At 34.3% G+C, this 19,887-nt stretch overlaps 1 protein-coding gene across 1 annotated transcript; it reads left to right on the top strand.

Annotated features, from left to right (window-relative positions):
• Positions 1-15,540: 15,540 nt before the first annotated feature.
• LOC116204204 (WAT1-related protein At4g28040-like) lies at positions 15,541-18,224 on the top strand. Its single transcript, XM_031536280.1, has 7 exons — positions 15,541-15,688; positions 16,206-16,274; positions 16,437-16,553; positions 16,652-16,886; positions 17,064-17,249; positions 17,369-17,517; positions 17,757-18,224. The coding sequence occupies exons 1-7, from the start codon at positions 15,543-15,545 to the stop codon at positions 18,025-18,027; spliced, it is 1,173 nt and encodes a 390-aa protein (XP_031392140.1). The 5' UTR covers positions 15,541-15,542; the 3' UTR covers positions 18,028-18,224.
• Positions 18,225-19,887: the final 1,663 nt, after the last annotated feature.

Raw genomic sequence — 19,887 nt, 5'->3', positions numbered from 1 at the left:
CAAAGATACTAAAAAACACTCCAAGTGTAGGGTTAACGTCAAAAAAAAGATTCAGAAGTTGGTCCTTTGGATATAAAGAAGAAAAGTCTCTATTTCTGTTAAGAGAGGTCACTATGCTTATTTTTCACTTAGGTCAGGGGCCATAGTGCAAACTTTTGAAGGCCGGCGGGGCAAACTTAAATTCTACACATAGTTTAGGGGACAAATTGCATTTATCTCATATATATACTAAGACTTTTACCTGTGAGTTGCATGAAATTTTTACTACAAATATAATTGTATTTACCTAATTTAAACTTTGCTTTTAGTTAAATTTCAAAATTTTCTTAAAGGATTTTTCTTTTTTCTATAATATAAAATATAATAACTATATCCAAATATTTTAAGGAATTACTATTGATTTATATATTACTACTATATTGGAAAAAAAGAGTGGTGATATGACTCTTTCAAATTATCATTTCTCCAATTCAGTCAAAATCAGTATACCATAAGTTTTGAGGATAATTTTACAATTATCATAAGAATTAAGGATATATTAAAATTAAAATATTTCATGTCAACTTTATATAATATTTAGATAAACTTGATTGCAGCCTAATAAAAAGGGGTATAATAGTAAACGTCTTAATAGATTAAAATGGTATATAAAAATTAAATGATAAAATATTAAATATATACTCAAAATTTTTAAGGAATGATTATGATCACTTATTGCTATTTATTAGTAAACATATATTCAAAATTTTTAGTAAAATAAGAATTTTTCAAAATTAAGAATGATTTCCTCTTTATGTCTATAATCATTTTAATCTTTCTATCTGTCAGCACCCAATTTTGGTCCACCGGCTCCAGAGGGGCAAATTCGTCATTTTGCCACCCGTGAGGGAAGTATTTTCGATTAATTACTCGAGTATTCACCACCTTTTGCAAATAGCAAATTTTCTTATTTTAACCCCAATTTTATGATTTTTTCAAAAATAATGCTATTTGGGACGTTTTCGAATTTCGCGTATGTTGACGTCAATTTTCAAAATTCGGGACAAAATTCGAGATTGAAAATAATTTCATCGCATGATATCGATCATTGAATTTTTCTGAACGTGATGGCAGTCTCGAATTATTTTTCCGACGTTCGATCGAGAAGACGGAATTTTCAATTTGTACACGCGTCAATTTCGAAAAAAAAAAAAAAAAAAAAGATGGTCACGGTCAGAAGTCAGTGACTTCTGACCGCTGCTTCTCCTTCATCATTTCTTTTCCTGTTCTTCTTCTTCCTCTTTTCTTCATTTTCATTTTCTTTTCTTTTCTTCTTCTTCTTCTTCCTGGCAGGGACGTCTCCCGACCCGTGACCTCTGTGCCGATTGAACCCAAGCCTGCCAACTCCTCTGCGCACGCGACTTCTCTGCACACGCCAACGATTTCCGACAGGCGAACGCCAACTCTCTCTCGCTCTCTCTCTCTCTCTCTCTCTCCCTCGGTTTTTTTCGGGGAAAAAAACCGAAGCTCAAAAAAGGAATTTGGGGGGGGGGGGGGAACAGACGAAAAAAATTTCCGGGGCGCTCATCGATTCTCCCGGAAAAATTCCCACAGCCCACAGCTCGATCGATTTTCAGTTTCCTTCAGCTCGCCCGAAACTCCCTCAGCTCCGGCTCTCTCTTCCTCCTCTCAGCTCACGAATTCCCTCAAAAAAATTCGGAGCTCGTACCTCGCGGCGGCCGAAATCCCACAGCTCGTCCACAGACACACACGGCCGCAGATTCTCGGCGCCCCCGAGCCATTTACCGTCGTGTCTAGGAACCTTCGGAGAGCTCGAGCCTCCCTAGCCAACGTGGAGAAGCGGCTCGAGCCGCTCGGACCGGCCTTCCTGCCGAACAGGTGTTCTTCCTCCAATCGGGTCTGCCAAACCCAGCCGGGTACCCGAATCAGCTCAGTCCACCAGCAACTCTCGGCCCGTTCCAGGCCAGCACAGGTCCAGCAACTCTCGGCCCGTTCCGGCCCAGCACTGGTCCAACAGCATCTCGGCCCATTCCAGCCCAGCTCGGCCCAGTCTGGCCCAGCAGCCTAGCGCAGCCCAGTCCAAATCCCAGCAGGCCCACTCGGCCCAATCCAGTTCAGACCGGCCCAGCCCAACTCGCCCGCCAGTTTTATTTTTTTATTTTTTTATTTACAGAATCATCCCTCAACTTCCCAAACTAGGTAACTCCTCTACTTAGTGGCATGTTTAGGGCTCATTTGCCAAATATCTATGTTTGCTTGGATGAATATGATGTGAAATGAGTGTTATTGGATCGTGTGGGTGATCGGATTCGTCGCGAACTCGATTTTACGAACTTTTCATTTTGTCTCATTTCAGTCCAGAGGACGCATTTTTATTTTTTCAGATCTGCCCCGAATTTTAAAATTATTTCCAGTCAAGTCCCGGTCATTCTAATATCTCTATATCAGTCCTGAACTTTTCGTAATTTTTAAACCGATCCCTGAACTTTTCGAAATCTCCAGATCAGTCCTGAACTTTTCGGAATTTTTAGATCAGTCCCTAAACTTTTTGCAATTTTCAAATTAGTCCCTGAATTTTTCGGAATTTTCACATTAGTCCCTGAACCTTTCGAATTTTCACATCAGTCCCTGAGCTTTTCGGAATTTGCAAATCAGTCCCTTAACTTTTCGGAATTTTCAAATCAGTCCTGAACATTTTCCAAAGACATCCGGCCCTTTCCTACTTGGATCACCGACCGACAGCGCGTGCGCCATGTTTAAATATTTTATTCTTGTAATTATATGTATACGGCATGACAACGTGTGTGCTTTGCATGATTTTCCGCTTTCCATGAATCGGTGCCGTTTTATCGATTTCGTTGATATCGTGTTTGCATGTATGTTTGTATGTGTTTATCATGATCATGGCGGCACCGGTTATGTAAATTTGTATGTTCGCCGTGCTTGATGTGGTGATATGCTCTTGATCTGTGCTTAAAATGCTTTATCGTTTAAATCGAAACCTCTCATGAATCGGGTTAATCATGTAAACTCGACTTAAAATTAATTTTTAAATCCTAAGGCGATCGGGAATTAGGATTCGCATCGGACGGTCCATCAATGATCGGCTCGACGGTCCGAAACCCGAATATTTAGAGCATTTGGCAAAACATTAATTAATTTAATCAATAATTCCACTAACGGGGTAATTGGACGTTCACACGATTAATTAATTCACTTGGCCCTAATAATTTTGTACGAATTGGTAATAAACCGGTAACACGCGTCGATAGGTTGCAAACATGCGTTGGTGCCCTTCTCAAAACTTGCAAATTTTATAAAACTCGAGACACGTAGTTCGATGTGACATGGATGTCTAGGAAGGACTTGCGCGTCTTGACTCGAGGCCTTACCTGATTTCAGGAAACTCAGGTCTGGACGTGGAAGTTCTTCTTAGATCACTTCCGGATAGATTAACCGATCTTTTGGCTCTTTTAGGGTTCTTGACAACCCTGGAAGGTCCAGGGGATCGGTTAGCGCCGGTCACAGGCCGAGGTGGCCCGCACAGCGTAATCTCTCTTTCCCGAAAACAATTTTTATCTCAAGGGCAAAATCGTCTATTTGCAACCTAGCGACACCCCCCTAGGGTTAGAATAAGAGAAACATGCGGTATCAGGGTAGGGATGGGCTACCTATCTAGGCGCAGGTTCATCTGCATAGCCCGCCCTATCCGACCGATGAGTTTTTGTTATTATAGCATAGTCTCGGGTAGTTAGTTCGGGTGGATTAGCTCAAAATACAAATACCGAATTAATTGTATACTCTGCTAAGACAAAATGGGCAATAGTGGGATAGGCACTAGGTTTTAGGATGTACAGGCGGAATCAATGTTTGGTAATAACCTGTAACAACCGTAGTGTCACAACATAGAACAACCCTAAAAATAACCCACAAACACAAGGCTTGACAACAGACGTCACGTACGTCAGGTCCTCATAAAATAATGCCAAATGCGAAATACCTTCCCGAGGCGATCCTTGATCGATTCACACCTTGTACCTACTTTGTTTGTTTTAGGGTAGGATTTGTATGCCAAGATACCCCGGTTAATAATCGGTTAATTCACGTAAATTCGGCAATAACAAAATCCCGTTGTTTGCTTATTTATGCCCGTTTTGTTACATTCTTGCACTTGTTTTGTTATGCGGATCGAGCTCGATCCCTTAGGATGCGACCCATAGGGGATCCAACGCCCCACCGTAGATCACGGGGTCTACCCCCCCTAACACTGAGCGCATCTTAATTTCAATTCCGGTCTTTTCAAATCACACGGTGAGCACGAGTGGAATAATAACCGAACGCGATTCGACCGGGATTCAGTTGCTGTAATTTGTATTTTACTTATTTGAGAGGACAATGTAAGGATTTATGTTGTACATTTATTCATGTAAGAATCCCGGTCGGAGAGTGGACGGTCGGAATGTTCCTTCGAATTTACGATGTCAAAACGCGTAAGATTGAGCGGAACTTAATTAAGCGGTAATTAAATTAAAATGGCAAGCCTAGACAAGCTAGAGTACCGATAGGGCATGCGAGATATAGGCTCGCATGTAACAGAACCCCCGAATTCGGAACCTCAGGTTTCGCAGACCATATGCCTTAGCAATTAGGTGTACCCCGTACCCCTAGACCCAGGTAACTTGCCGGCCCTCGACCTTCGGGTCGTAAAATGGCAAGTGGCGACTCCTTCTCACGTGCGTCCGTCGCGCGTCCCCGGGAAGGTGGACACTCCCAAGCCGCGTTGCATAGGCGCGCGCACGCGTGCCCCGACGAGATGAAATTCGGGTGCGCACACTATCCATTAGATTGAAAATAACTTTGTTATTTAAAGGAATACTTTCGTTATGAGGATATCTTAGAGCCGCGAATAAACAGTCAAGTTCAAATTTTAATCTTTCGATTATTTTAGAATATCGATTCCAACAAAAAAATATTGTATGTTATTTTTTGATAATAATTCATTTCAAATCTGTAAGACATAGTAAAATATAATTCTGAACAATAAAAATACTTACAAATCTTCCTTTATTTCGTCAATGATATCTTTTGTACAGGGATGAGGAAGTAAGAGTACACATTCATGGAAATGACTACAAGCTTTAAGCATAGCTAAGGGAATTCTAAAGAGAATTTCAGGCAGTATTTTTGGCGAGCAATAGGCGCATGTATTTGTTAGAATTTATTAAATTGGTATGAAAGATATTTATTTAAGCATAGCTAAGGGAATTTATGTAAATTTTTTTATTAATTCTTCAATATTTTACCATAAAAGTTTGTCAGGATATTTATTTAGAAATCACGAACATAGTCGAGGATTAATTGAAACAATGATGAATGCATTCCAGGAAGAAATTGAAAGATTAAGAAGTGCTAACATAGAAAATGTACAAAGTGAAAGACTTTTAAGTTAAGATAATGAAAACATAGATAGTGATTGGTTTCCGAGAGACCGATGACCCTAAAAATGAGTTGTATTCATACAATCAAACATTTAATGAATCATTTAAATGTAAATAGGAATGATCTTAATGAATGGATAATATATGCTAAAGTATTGAGAGAAAGAATAATAAATAATTTAGAAAGTTTATTAAAAATTCCAAAAATCTATTCGAAAAGAGGTCCAAAATTAAATACTTATAAAGAACAATTAAAGCAAGAGTTATTTTTATGTACTTTCATTAGTTGAAAATAAACAAAGGGTAATAGAAAATGAAAGGAAAATAATTTCTTCATTTATTTGCTAATTAAAATTAATATTTTATTACTTGGGTTCAATAAAAATGGTATCAAAGCCTTTAGGATAATTTTTTTCGGTAATTTCGTAAGGTGGAAGATTTTTGAATTATGATTCTATAGAACATAAGTGGACAATAGCATTGACTATGAATCCTTTCATATTCTTGATTTCAGGATTAACTACTTGAGCAAAAGTAGAAGAAGGAGAGGGATAGTGGAAAGGAAGAAATGGAGATGAAGGAGATTATGTAGTTTCTAACGCAGTCATGGGTCTAAAAGTGGATGGAGAAATCAACCTAGGAGCTCTATATTAAGGATAAAGTAATGGAGATAAAGGAGGATGGTCATGGCCGATGGACTAGGAGATTCACTTTTCGTTAGGTCATATTGTGATCAAAATGATCATAATTCTCTTTTAAATCTATTAGTATCATGTGATACTTTAGACTTTAACTTTAGATCTGTGCATAGCATTAATCCTTTTTTCGTAACATAATTTATTATTTTACCATACGTTTGAGCATAATAAGGTATATTTCCACTATGTCTTTCTCTCATTCTTTCTCTTACCTTTTCTGCAAATAAGAGTGGTAATCCTGAAATAAATTTTTCTTTCCAAAAATCTTGATTACAATCGGTTCTTAAAAACACATTTGCCAAAAATACATCTTTATACCACCTAAAATCGTGTAAAGTGGGAGAACTTATATTTGTTAATAATTATGTGGATCTTTCTTGTAGCTAGTGTGGATCACCAACAAAATGTTTAGTGATTGCGTAAATTAGGGTTGATACCGCTATTTTTATATCTTCTCCATTTATATTTTGCGTATCAGTTAAAATATAATTTCCTTCTTGTTTTTTTAAATAATTATCCTGCCATCCTTTTAGAAGACCATTGAATCTTATTGCTAGAAGTTTAGCAATATCTTGATCATTATTATTTTTACCTCTATATGCCTTAGCGGCTATAACCATTTCGTTAAGTATGTTACACTCCGTTTGGTTTTACAATCACATTATTAAAATTTTAAGGGGTTTTTACCTAAAATGACTCATGGTTTGTTCGTTTTGTCAAATCTATCATATGTTTTTTTTTGTCAAATCTATCTCATGGTTTACTTTTTGCATCAAATATATCCCGGCGTTATCTTTTCCATCAACATCTAACGGCCGTGATGACGTGGCACGTGGAGAGACAGTGGGCCACACTTGCCACGTAGGCGCCACCTCAGCACGGCCGTTAGATGTTGACAGAAAAGATAAAACCGGGATATATTTGATGAAAAAAGTAAACCATGGGATAGATTTGACAAAAAAAAGTATATAATAGATTTAACAAAACAAGCAAACCATATGCCATTTTAGGTAAATACTTCAAATTTTAACTATAACTTTAACTCTACTCACTATACAACAAAAATCAACAACATAATTATTACTTTTTCATTTTTCTTCAATTTTTTAACCATTCAATTCAATTTTTAATATTAAATTCTCTCAACTATCCATTACCTTTTTCACAATTCAACAATACAATCATTACTTTTTCTCAACTATTCATTATTTTTTCACACTTTTTCACATAATTCAACAACACTATTATTACAATTCAATTAAAATCAAAACTCAACTCTACTTAACTCTAAAACCAAATACACTTTTAATAATTTGATATTCCAATTGTCTGTCTAGATTTCATTCGTAAAGGCTATCTCCAGAATATGAAGTAGCAAATGCTGGTTCTTCGTATTATAAATTAGGAGGCATAGGTCTAGGGTAGTAGTCTTTTGAAAAGAAGTGTCTTTTCTATGGAAAAGTTAGAATAACAGTAAAAGTATATAGGACTATTATGAAAATTTGACTCTAAGATTGCTAATAAAGACCTCTTAAAAGAAATAAACATTGCGTCTCTTAAGCAAACTAAAATAGGTACATCTAATCCTACCCTATTTAAGGGTTTTACCGCTATTTGTACTATATGTAAAAACTTATATTTCGTTCTATGTTCTCTTGTAGACTCTTTCGCAAATAATTGCAAGTTAAAAACCGGGTGTAAACTTGATTATACCCTATTAAAAATGGATAGAATATTAAATGTCTTAATAGATTAATATTGTACATAAAAATTAAATGAAAAATTAGTAAATATATACTCAAAATTTTTAAGGAATGATTATAATCACTTATTGCAATTTTATTAGTAAACATATATTCAAAATTTTTAGGAAAATAAGAATTGTTTAAAATTATACTAAACTTCATTTGATTAATTTTAACAAAGATTGTTAGACTTATAAAATTTTAATTAAGTAAATATTTCATCAAGGTAATCGGCTCATTTTATCTAAATTATTCAAATTCACAAACTTAATCTATGGAATGTGCATGATAATGAAAAACCAGCTAATGCTTAACTTTAAAATTTTATAAACTTTATTATTATTTTCTTTTAAATTGGATTGATAATTGAGATAACGTATGTGAAATATTTCACATGAATTATTTACTTAATTATGAGCTCTTGTGTTAATCCTATCTAGTATGAGTGTGAAATTTACCGTATTAAAAAGTGTATGTAGTATTAAAAAATAATGTTTGCATATGTTAGCATTAATTATGAATTTATATCAATTATTGTCTTATATATAAATTCTCATAATAAAATTTTCTTTACAAGTCCGTGTAAAGCACAGGTTTAATAACTCAGTTATCTAATAAAAGGCTACGTGTTTTGAATGCTCATTAAGTATTTCATAACTAATGGTTTCAATTATTGTTCATTGTATATTCATTTAATAGAAAATAATGAAACATATTTATTAAAATTATTTAGTTCTTACATTTCTTATACAAACTTCATTTTCGACATTTTTTTAACATTCAATCTTCGACTAAATCTTGGTATTCGGAAATCCAATTTGGGCCCCGATTAATCCAGTTTAGTCGAGGTTGCCCATTAAGGGATAAAGCCCTCCTAACATTGATTTGAAAAGCAAAAATTATTTTGAACGAAATTAACGTAATTAATTAATATAATTATCCAACAATTTTATGGTTTACTTATCATTTTAGTAATGCATTTTATTTGAAAATTTGCATTTACAGTTTTATATCTAAATTCTTTTGCAATATTTTTTTTATCTACAAAAGTAATTACTTAATTCTTATTCAAGTAAATGTTTTTCATCAAATAATACCAGTTATTAAGTGAAAAATTATGGAAAGAATATTAATTCTTTGAAAATATTAATCGTTAATATTTTTTCAAATTTAATTTTATATATAGTTTACGGCAGTTTACAGCCTTGAATTATATGTTTGTTGGATAAGAAATGTTAAAATTGAATTGTAGAATCAAATAAGATTAATTAAGTTCAATAAATTATTATATATTTTTATTTAAAAAAAGTAATTACTTTAAACTCTCTATTACATAGCTTCTCATTTACTCTATAAAGGTAGCTTGACCCACAAGGATTAACTCCACGTTTCTCTTTTTGGTACGTGGCACTACCTTATTAACCTTAGGATGACACGTGGCGCAGCCTCGTTAAATCTCATTTTGCGTTTTACTAGTATTTATTACTAGCTATTTCATCCGCGCGATTGCTCATCATAGCAGAAATTTGTATATTTTTAATATAAAGTGTCTTAAAAAATATTAATTAGCTTATAGTTATAGAATTAACTATTTGATAATTGTCAAAATAACAATAAATAAAATTGTTAAATTTATCATATATACATAATAAACTATATCATTTATTTAAAAAGTATTAATGAATATATTTTATAGATAAGACCAGTAAAAGCATGAACAACATTAATTTGATAAAAATTAAGGTAATAATTAAATCTTTTGGTTTCTAAAAAGAATCTTAATTTTCATTATCGATATCTGAAAGATATTTGGATATGTATCTTTTGTATAAAAATAAATCACTCGTAGTTCATTGAAAAGTAAATCACTCATAAAAATTTAAATGTTTCGGCTTTAAGTAAATATAATAAAAATAAAACTAAATTCATTCCATTCGCTTTATGAACTTCTAAAGAAGTCAATTCTCTTAACCAACGTGAGTTGGTTCATGAGGTTGGTGCTTATTTCGCTTAAATAAGGTATCGGATTCGAGTCATTATGAATATAAAAAATTAACGCTGTGAGAGTTTTATCCCATAGTGGGCCAACCTTACTTGACTAAATTAGTCAAGGTCCAATTGCGCCTTTGGATACCAAGGTTAACGCTGAAAAAAGAAATCAATTCTCATTGAATCATTTTTATCTCTAAGTGTAATAAATATTGGTACAAAACATCTAATGGTTATTGAATATTCCAAAAATCCTTACAATTACAATTAATTTTATAAGTAATTACTTGCGAAAAAAAATTAAAAAAAGTATTTCAACATCCTTTTTTTACTAAGTAATCCGATTACGATTTCAAGAGTATAATTAAGCATTTTTAGAATTGAAAAATGTAAAAAGAAACTAATTCTAATTAATCGAATTTGAAAAGATATAGATATTTCTAAATCGTATGAATTCTTAGAGTAATTTACTTGAATGATTTTTTTCTAAGGTCCTTGCAATTTCAATGATGTAAGTAAAATTACTTGTGTGGAAATTTTTGAAAAATATTTCAATATCCTTTTTTAGCTGAAAAATTGAATTCAATTTCAAGAATATGGTTTAAGTTCGTAGAATTGAAAATTGAAAAAAAAAATCACTCCTTCTCACTGAAAAGTAAATCACTCATAGAATTTAAATGCTTCAAATTTAAGTAAATTTAATAAACATAGAGACTAAATTTATTCCATTCGTTTTATGAACTTCTAAAGAAATCAATTCTTTTTAGCATCATTTTTATTTCTAAGTGTAATTAATATTAATATAGAACATGTAATGGTTATTGAATATTCCAAAACTCCTTACAATTTCAATTTTGTAAGTAATTCTTGCGTGAAAAATATTCAAAAGTATTTCAACATCATTTTTGAACTAAATAATCCAATTACTATTTCAAGAGTAAGCTTGTAGAAATGGAAAATGAAAAAAAGAAACCAATTCTAATTAATTGAATTTGAAAAGATATATTTATTTCTAAATTGTACGAATACTTAGATTAATTTACTTGTATTATTTTTTTCTAAGGTCCTTACGATTTCAATAATATAAGTAAAATTACTTGCTTGAAAATTTTTGAAAAATATTTGAATATCCTGTTTAAATTGAAAAATTAAATTTGACTCTAGGAATATTTCAATATCCTTTTTAATAAATAAATTCATAAGCATCACTTTTAATTTCTAAGTGGATTTAATATTAACATAAAACTTGTAATAGCCTTTAAATATTCTAATTATGGTTTCAAGAATTTAATCAAACTTCTGTAACGTTGGGAATTGGAAAAAATAAAATAATTTAGTTAATTGAATTTGAAAAGATTATATTTATTCCTAAATTATATGAATTCTTCAATCAATTTATTTGTATTATATTTTTTTAATCTTTGAGTGTATTTGATGTCAACGAAGATTTTTTTAGATATTCTAGTCAGTATCAATTAACTTGTTAAACCAAATATTAGAAAATGGAAATAATTAATGAATTGAACTTACAAAATCATATTTATTTTTGTATTGCACTAATTTTGAAATCCATCAATTCTTGTATTAAAGGGGGTATAGAAGATGCCATATGGAGATCAATTTGTTTGCATTAATAAGGATTGAGAAGATACTACGTGACGGGATTTAGAGAAGTAAAAAATAACATGACAGATTATGTTGAAGCTAAGAGAAAATTTGGCGAAACCCCATTCATTCTCTCCCTTCGTACTGCCATTATATATTATATATAGGTATATAGATGTGATGAATTAGTTCTTAAATGCAATAAGATATTTATTTAGAATCAATGAATTAATGAGAATAATTATTTTAAGTATTTTTTTGTCAACAATCATTTGAAATGATTAATGCACTTATTAATTAGGACATTATTGCATATCATGATCTACTTTTACGTAGTAATTGATCGCAATTTCCATAAAAATTAAATTTTTCATAAGAAAGTTAATCTTTTAACAATTAATTTCAAATTTCAAACAGTAGTTCATAATATATTTTGGATATTCTAAGTCATTCAGTGACAATTTTACAGCTAATTTTCCTATTTAATGTACATTTCATATTTATTTAATAATTAATACATTAGATATAGCAAGTTTTTTTTCCCATATTAGATATAGTAAGCTCAAATATAAAAATTTGAATTTGTTCCTTTCTGAAAAATTATTCTTTAATATCCTTACTTTCAAATTGAGCCAACTCGTTTCTTCCCTTTTCTCTTGCTATATATTTGGGCTCAATTTTGCATATTTCTTGCCTTTGATCACCATGTATTAATTCTCTTCCCCGTTTTGACAGATCTTAGCTTATATCTAGTGCCTATTTGCGCGCGAATGATACTTAAATCCTAATTCCCATATAGTATCTATATATCAAATATAAATTTCTTGTCGCCACAAAATTTTTGAAAGAGTAGGAAATGATATCATATCCACTTGTTATTAATTTTAAATAATCAGATTTAGGATTCATCTCATAGCCTCTTTTCTACGGTGTGCACTCTGGTATTCAAAAATTCAAAAAAGTAAACTAATCCAGTTCGAGCTGAATCGATCCACTAAGGGCTTAAACTCTCCCAACATGAATTTTCTCCATTCACAAGATACAAATTTCGGATCTTAATTAAGAAGAATAAGCGTTAAATAATCTAAATCAATTCACGTTTTGTCGCAACCTCTTTTTTAAATATAAAAGACTATTGTCCTTTTACAATGGAAGATAATGTGGCGCCATAATACCATGACATTTGACATATTATGATTGGTGGAAACTCTAAAGGCTACTCAATCACTAACTATCTATGTTCAATGCGGTATCATTTTAGATGTTGCTCCAACTTTTACAGCTGCATATAGATTCGTTGGAGTTGGCCTAAAAAAAGGTTGTGAGGCCTTTGAAGAGTTTTGAAATTTTACGACAACCATGAAACTGGCTGAGAGGTTGTGCCCTATTAGATTCAGAAGAGTTTAGAGTAATGGCATAGAAGGCTAGCAAAGACTATTCAACCATAAAATGTCAAATATATTTATATTAGATGCTTGGGAAATTCCCACCCCCATATTCTGACCAAGCTTCTTGTTGAATTACTACAGAAATAGTCATGTGGCTTTTTTAATCTTAATTGATAATTTGAATATTAAATTTATAAATGTGCATATAAACTATTCAGGTAGGTCTTTCCAATGAAGGCCTTTCATTCTTATAATAAGGGCTTTCCATAAATATCTTCATATAACAATGGATATCAAATACCACATGATAAGTTAACAAGCGAATACCCGTGTGTTGCGCGGGCACTCCCGTTAATTTTTTTAATTATATTTAATACATGTAATCTTATGAAGATTAAATACATTAAGTAAAATAATACCCGAGGAGTAGTAGCCCAATATCAATTTTGAAGGCAAGTTGCAATATTAAAATTTTCAATTTCTCCATTAGCGCTGAACTTACTGATAACATCTATCGGGAAAAACTAACATGGGTTAATTTAAGCGGTTCAAGGCTTGTTTCATTTAAGTAAGGTCTTAGGTTCAAGTCATTGTGAATGCAGAAAGTCCATACTGAAAGAGCTTTATCTCTTAGTGGGCCGACCTGATTCGACTGGATTAGTCAGGACCCTATTAGGCTTCCGAATACTAAGGTTCACATGGAAAAAATATATGTAGGGGATAAAACAAACTAAGATTGTAACAATTACCGCAAAAGTATTGATTTACCTGTCAGTTGAATATTCATGCCATTGTATCTACTTTTTATTATTTGCATATCAGCAAATTCAAACTTGTGTCGATCGATGGGTAATTAATCTTCTTTCAACTTGGGCACTAATGTTGTAATTAAGAACAATATCTTATATCAACATTTACTTTTTATTGTTTCTTTATATCAACATTTACTTTTTATTATTTCTTGACAATGTATAAACCTTCTTCACGAAGTAACAATCTGAATAAATCGATCCGAGACTTTCTTATAATTGCATACATTAAAGAACCCTGATTTCATTAGAAACGATAATAATTAAATAAATAATCAAGTTTTGTATTTCAAAATATTATGATTAGATGATGTGTAAATTTTGTGGGACCCGTAACAGTCCACGTAGGCAAAATTGACGGAATTTATAACGAGAGGCCATTTTTTAGACAATTTAGAAAACTTATGATTTTTTCTGTTACAAAATAAAATTGAAGACAAAACTGCGTTTTATAAAATTTATTTATTTTTTTTGTAATTTTCCCTAAATATTCTAAACTCTCGTTAATAGTGGTTTTCAACTCTATATTTTGCTACAATATATATATGAGCAGTGATTCGATTGTGGTAGGACCTCTGGTGGAGCTAGATTTCATTATATATACATTTGCATAATTACTCATAAAAAATGTGAAAAATTTCGTGAATAACAACTAATGTATATAGTCTACTGCATATTTAATATATATTATACTATATAATTGATTATAAGAAATTTTCTTAATGCATAAGTGATAACATGGCAAAATGAGAGAGTTTCGTTTCGTATTTTAAATTATGTGACGGCATGAGAATTCAGTTCGGACTTTGTTTTCATATATATATATATATATTGCAATTAATTAATTACCAAAAATTACGTTTTCAACCCTATTTATTGATTGGGATTAAACTTTATATATATATATATAGATATATAAATTCACGTTAAAAATCGGAAGGTGTATATAACAAAAAATGCAATACCAATAAACTTACATGTAAATGCACAAGCTGTAATGCGTGTAAATAATAATACAATCCGTGCATGCGCGAAAATCGTACTAGTCTATAATCTACAATGATACATAACAAGAAAATCTGCACTTTGTTGCAGGCCAAAATTTTTTTAGGCGCAGACCTTGGTTTTATAAGATCACTTCTTGCAAAATTGGCCACGGTTAAGATGAGGAAATGGCTGTGACGCCGGAATGGGTCACCTCTGTTGGAAGGATTGAGGGTCGAGCAAGCAAGCAGTCAAGGGTGTGGAAGTCAGCTTTCATCGGTGGGTTGCCTCGATTGGTCTGCTCAAAGGACAAAAGCAGACGATAGGATCGAGCAGCACCGTCCACATGAATATTAATGTTGTCACTGTCATTGCTGGGGGACGACAGGTAATTAATAATTTTTTTTTTGTTATAAGAGAGGTTTATGGACATAATAGTACGTTGTCTTTTTTAATCTAAGGCTGCTGCTATTGTTCATTATGGCTCGTTGCAGTATCATTCTTACTTACTACCCATTTTTCTCGAGATGTGATCCGTAAGTTTATACTAATAGTTTTGGACTTGACCATTAGTTGAGTCCTGTCCATGTGGGTTTTACCTTGTCAGCAAACAGTCCGAACTCCGAACCACATCCATATCAGTCCAGCAGTACCAGTTAGCACCATTGAAAAACGTACTCCCTGCTCAGGAGATCGTGACTGCGGGATGGGTGCAAGCGGGTCCCCTGAATATTAATACACGGATGCTCGGAAATGGTTATGGAACTAACTTATCAGTTGGCATGTCTTTATATATATAAAGGCCTGAAAGGAAACTGAAGAGTGACATGAGCAAGCCGATAGAATGAGAATGGGCGAGGGAAAAGGACTCAAGCATGCAACGGTAATGGTGGGGATTCAGTGCATATATGCAGGGAATGCTCTCTTCTCAAAGGCAGCATTCCAGCAAGGGATGAAGCCCCCCGTCTTCGATGTTTACCGGCAGGCCATTTGTTCTTTGATCATTGCACCTCTTGCCCTTTACAACAGGATGTAATGTTCCTTTTTTGTTTTCGTTTCATTTTCCTCGTCTCTTAATTGTCATTTGTCGAGATCCGTCAACGCATAATGAAGAATGAGGATGATTTCAAGCTTGCAAGCTAATAATTTGGTTGAGAAGAAGATTATATTCATTCTCATCCATTCTTGTATGCAGCGAAGATATTCCGGAAAACTCTTTGCTTTCAGTTATCCCTTTCCCTTTAAAAACAATTTAAGAGAATATATCTTCGGTTTCCTTCTGCTTTTTCCAGATAAAACTGGTTTCCTTGTTTAACAGGCACTTCCTCATCTTTGACCAAAACAAGAAAATTAATTACGTAATTAGAACGAACCTGGATAGTCCATAAAATCAGCCATTCAATAACAGAAATTGAGAAGGTGAAGTTGCTTAAGAAAGAGTTTCACTAGAAATGATCACTGGAAAATATCTTCATATGCCAGAATCAAAAGAGAAGACACCTATGACCTGCTGAAATTTTGACTACTTACTAGCAATTCTCTTTGGCAGGAGAAATTCATTGAGCTTGTGGTTGGGATTGAAGACCTCTGGATTGATATTTGCAGCCGGTTTCTTCGGGTAAGAGAATCTCCATGGCAAAAAAAACAAGGATAACAGAAACTTGTACTCACTTCCAGATAAACCAGCAGAAGAATGGGGTTGAAGTAAAAAACTCAAAACCATTTCATACTAAATTGAAGGATCTGACATCGCTGGGCATTGTCTCTTCATTTTCTGTAGGATAGTAGTCAATCAAAACGCATATTTAGAAGGCCTGAACTTGTCCTCAGCTACCGTTGCCACTGCTATGATCTATCTGGTTCCTGTGATAACCTTCGTGATGGCAACTGCAATGGGGTAACTAGTGAGCTTTCCAACTTATCATTGTCCACCTCTATTGAAGTCAAAACTTGCAAACATACTGAGAGTTTCTCTATGTCTGACTTATAATTTAGACAGGAGGAGGTTGATTTCCGGAGCATGAAAAGTCTGGCGAAGATTCTAGGGACAGTGGTCTGCGTTGGTGGAGCTGTTTCAATGGCACTCCTCAAAGGCTCCAAGCTGCTGAACCGTGGAGAATATACTCTGACAATAATGTCTTTGTTGGGATTGCAAATACAGAGCTGGTTACTGGGTTGTTTGTTTCTCTTTGTGGCCTGCATCTGCTGGTCGTCTTGGCTTATCCTACTGGTATGATCTTATAGATAACAGTTTTCGATTTTCTGTTCATTAAAGATTCTCACCTTTCACCGTTTCCAAGTCATTCAGAAATTTACCATTTTTGTCAGGGGGATGAATCCACATGTTAAATGTGATTGCTGTTCCTGTGATTATTATTACCACCGATCCACAAATATTGGCACTTAGCAAATCTTCCCATTTGCATATAAACAGAAGCCGATATCAACAAACTGTCCAGATAACTTGAATTCAACTACCTTGACATGTGTCTTAGCAACACTACAATCGGCAGCCGTCGCACTGATCTTGGAGAGGGAATGGTTAACTTGGAGAATAAACACGGCTCTTGACCTAGGTGCTTGCTTGTTCACAGTTAAGTTTTAGATGTGAAAGATTTTCAATAGAATGCCCACACTGACTTTTAATATATAAAATTTTCGGATCTTCTCACGGAGATTTTTGCTTTTTGATCAATGATTCCATTAATGCAGGGCACTGGAGCTGTTTTCGTATTCGTCGGTCAAGCCTGGTGCGTTTCAGAGAGGGGACCAGTGTTCACTGCAATGTTCAATCCTCTAAACACAGTCTTGGCAACAATTTTCGCGTCCATATTTCTCCATGAAGCACTATACATCGGAAGGTACATATGCTGGAAGGGACTATATCCACCATTCAACTTGCATATCCTTTTATGGGGAAAAAAAAATTACAACAGATGAAAGCAGGCAACTCTTTTGATTTGTATGGTCCATGCAGCGTCCTACCCTCGTGGTCCAGACACCTGCATCAGATATGAATGTGACATGGACACGAATCGGTCTGAATTTGTTTAGTTGTTTCCTTCTTCTGGTCCTTTATTTCTTTAATGGATTCGATCAGCTTGTTGGGTGCTGGGGCAGTCACTGTTGGGCTATACATAGTTCTGTGGGGGAAGGCCAACGATCAGGAGGACACCAACCATGAGCAAGAAGAGCCTCCAACCAGATCAATATCGGCATCTGAAGGTGTTCCCATCCGAAGCAATGATGATGATCATCAAGTCCTTGCAGATGGATCATCCGAGAGGATGAAGAAAGAGACATCCTCTAATTCTATAAACCTGCAACAGCCGTTCTTGCTTAACAGCTCATCAAATCTTGAAGAGCCTTGACTAGGGAGTAAGGAACACGGGATTCTACAGGCAAGTCCCCCGGGAAAATGACTCGGTCCACTCGATTCTCAAAAGAAACCAATCGATCTAACTAGTTTGCACCAGTATTTGGTTTTTTTTTTTTGAAGTGTCCATTACTTGGCGGCATTTGTTAATTCCAAGTACCTGGCCAAGTTCGGATTTCTGAAAGTCGTGTACTACAGCATATGTGATATTTCAACCGCTTTGTTTCATGTCTTATCTAATTTTCCTCTCAGTAACTTCATATCTTCTTATCAAAGATCCATTGCATTATATGCCTAAAGGCCAATATTGAATCTGTCTCAAGACTTTCCGTCTTTTCACGAGAAAAAAACAATATCCACGAAAGAGAACACTTCTACTCAGCAAAAGGAAGATAGATTGGAGAAGACCACGAGACAAGGAAATGCGTAACCCAAATAAAGCCAAACCGAACCACAGAAAACCAGGTCCGCCAAGGAGAATCAATGTTAGGAAAACTAGATGAAGTAAGAGTCAGAGCACATCTGCCCTTCCCAAGAATAAACAAGACACTTCAAATGCAAGGGTAGCTGACTACCCTGCCGAATCCAAGGCAATTGTTTTGATTAATAGCTGCAAATCTGGAAAATCAAATCAAATTCTGGAAACCTTCGCCACCGCTATAATAACAAGGCTCCCTCGATGTAGTGCTATGAACTGCCAACCTGAAGTAGGTGTCAAGCAATTCCGGTTGTTTCTGGTTATTTTAGGTGTACTGAGGTTGCTTCTATGCGCTGGTGGGATTTTTTGGGTTCTTGTGCAGTCTAATAAACTGAGGCATTCCAAGTGCTATGCTGTGGAATCTTGCAAAAATGTTCTACCGGCACTTTTGCTAGTAAAGTCAAGGCCATCAGCAAATGGAAATCAAATGGACACTCGAGATTCTGCTCTGATCAACAGATCATGTCTGTACTCAGGGGGCTTGGGGAGCAAGTATTATGATCTTTAAGACTATGTTATCAGAACATCTAGCGCTCTAGTCGCTGGATCTTTTCGAGATATGTATTATACATAAGCCCAGATGAAATATGTATACAATTACTGGATGGATTATCCTAGGCTACCTATCAATTTTAACATAGCATTTCTCTATGGTCTATGCGATCAAGTCTCACTGGCATAGATATGACATTAGACAGTCTTGTCACTTCCCCACCTTAAAGTAAGAACATCACCACTATTCTAGAAAGCTCAGCAGCATGGAATGACAACGGTGGGGCTCGAAATGATTTAACAGGAATAACCCTCTCTACAAGGGCTCCGCAATATTCAATCGTCGAGTCACTGTCATCGTGACCTTCTTCACTTCTATTCTCCTGCGCACAGAGATACTCATTGAAAGCTAACTGAGAATTCATTTACAGTTCATCTACCAAATACTGGGCACTTGCAAAGGGCAACTAGTCTTTTTTCCAAGGCATGCCGACCTTTACATGATCATAGGATTTTCCTGCAGTTTTCTTGAGCAAAAGGGAAATTAGTTTTCAGTTAATAATGTAAAAAGAAAACGAGTTCAATTGGTTCCTTTGTGGGGAACATGGCATTGAGCTATATCAATGCAGCATCATCCGATTTTCATGACTCGCATTCTAGCTATCATACAGGGCAGTCTCCTTCACTTCAAAAATCCCCCTAATGGTCATTCAAGCTACTTCAGCTCGTTACAATCAACTTGCGTTCTATAAATTGCAGCAATTTCTTCTTTCAGTCCTTCCAGTTGCCAGCTTCACGTTGATAAACTAATTAACTTCACGTTTGCAGCCTTAGACGTCCACCTGAAGGACAATGAGGAATGGCACATTGTAATTGGGCCGGAAT

Source organism: Punica granatum, chromosome 4 (assembly GCF_007655135.1).
Source record: "Punica granatum isolate Tunisia-2019 chromosome 4, ASM765513v2, whole genome shotgun sequence".
Classification (NCBI taxonomy): domain Eukaryota; kingdom Viridiplantae; phylum Streptophyta; class Magnoliopsida; order Myrtales; family Lythraceae; genus Punica; species Punica granatum.
This window is presented reverse-complemented; position numbering and strand designations above follow the sequence as displayed.

Excerpts from the sequence above, each read along its gene's own strand:
- LOC116204204 (XM_031536280.1), top strand. The coding sequence starts at position 15,543 with ATGGTGGGGATTCAGTGCATATATGCAGGGAATGCTCTCTTCTCAAAG. Across the intron at positions 15,689-16,205 it reads CTTGCCCTTTACAACAGGAT|GAGAAATTCATTGAGCTTGT; the intron begins GTAATGTTCCTT and ends TCTCTTTGGCAG. Across the intron at positions 16,275-16,436 it reads TTTGCAGCCGGTTTCTTCGG|GATAGTAGTCAATCAAAACG; the intron begins GTAAGAGAATCT and ends CATTTTCTGTAG.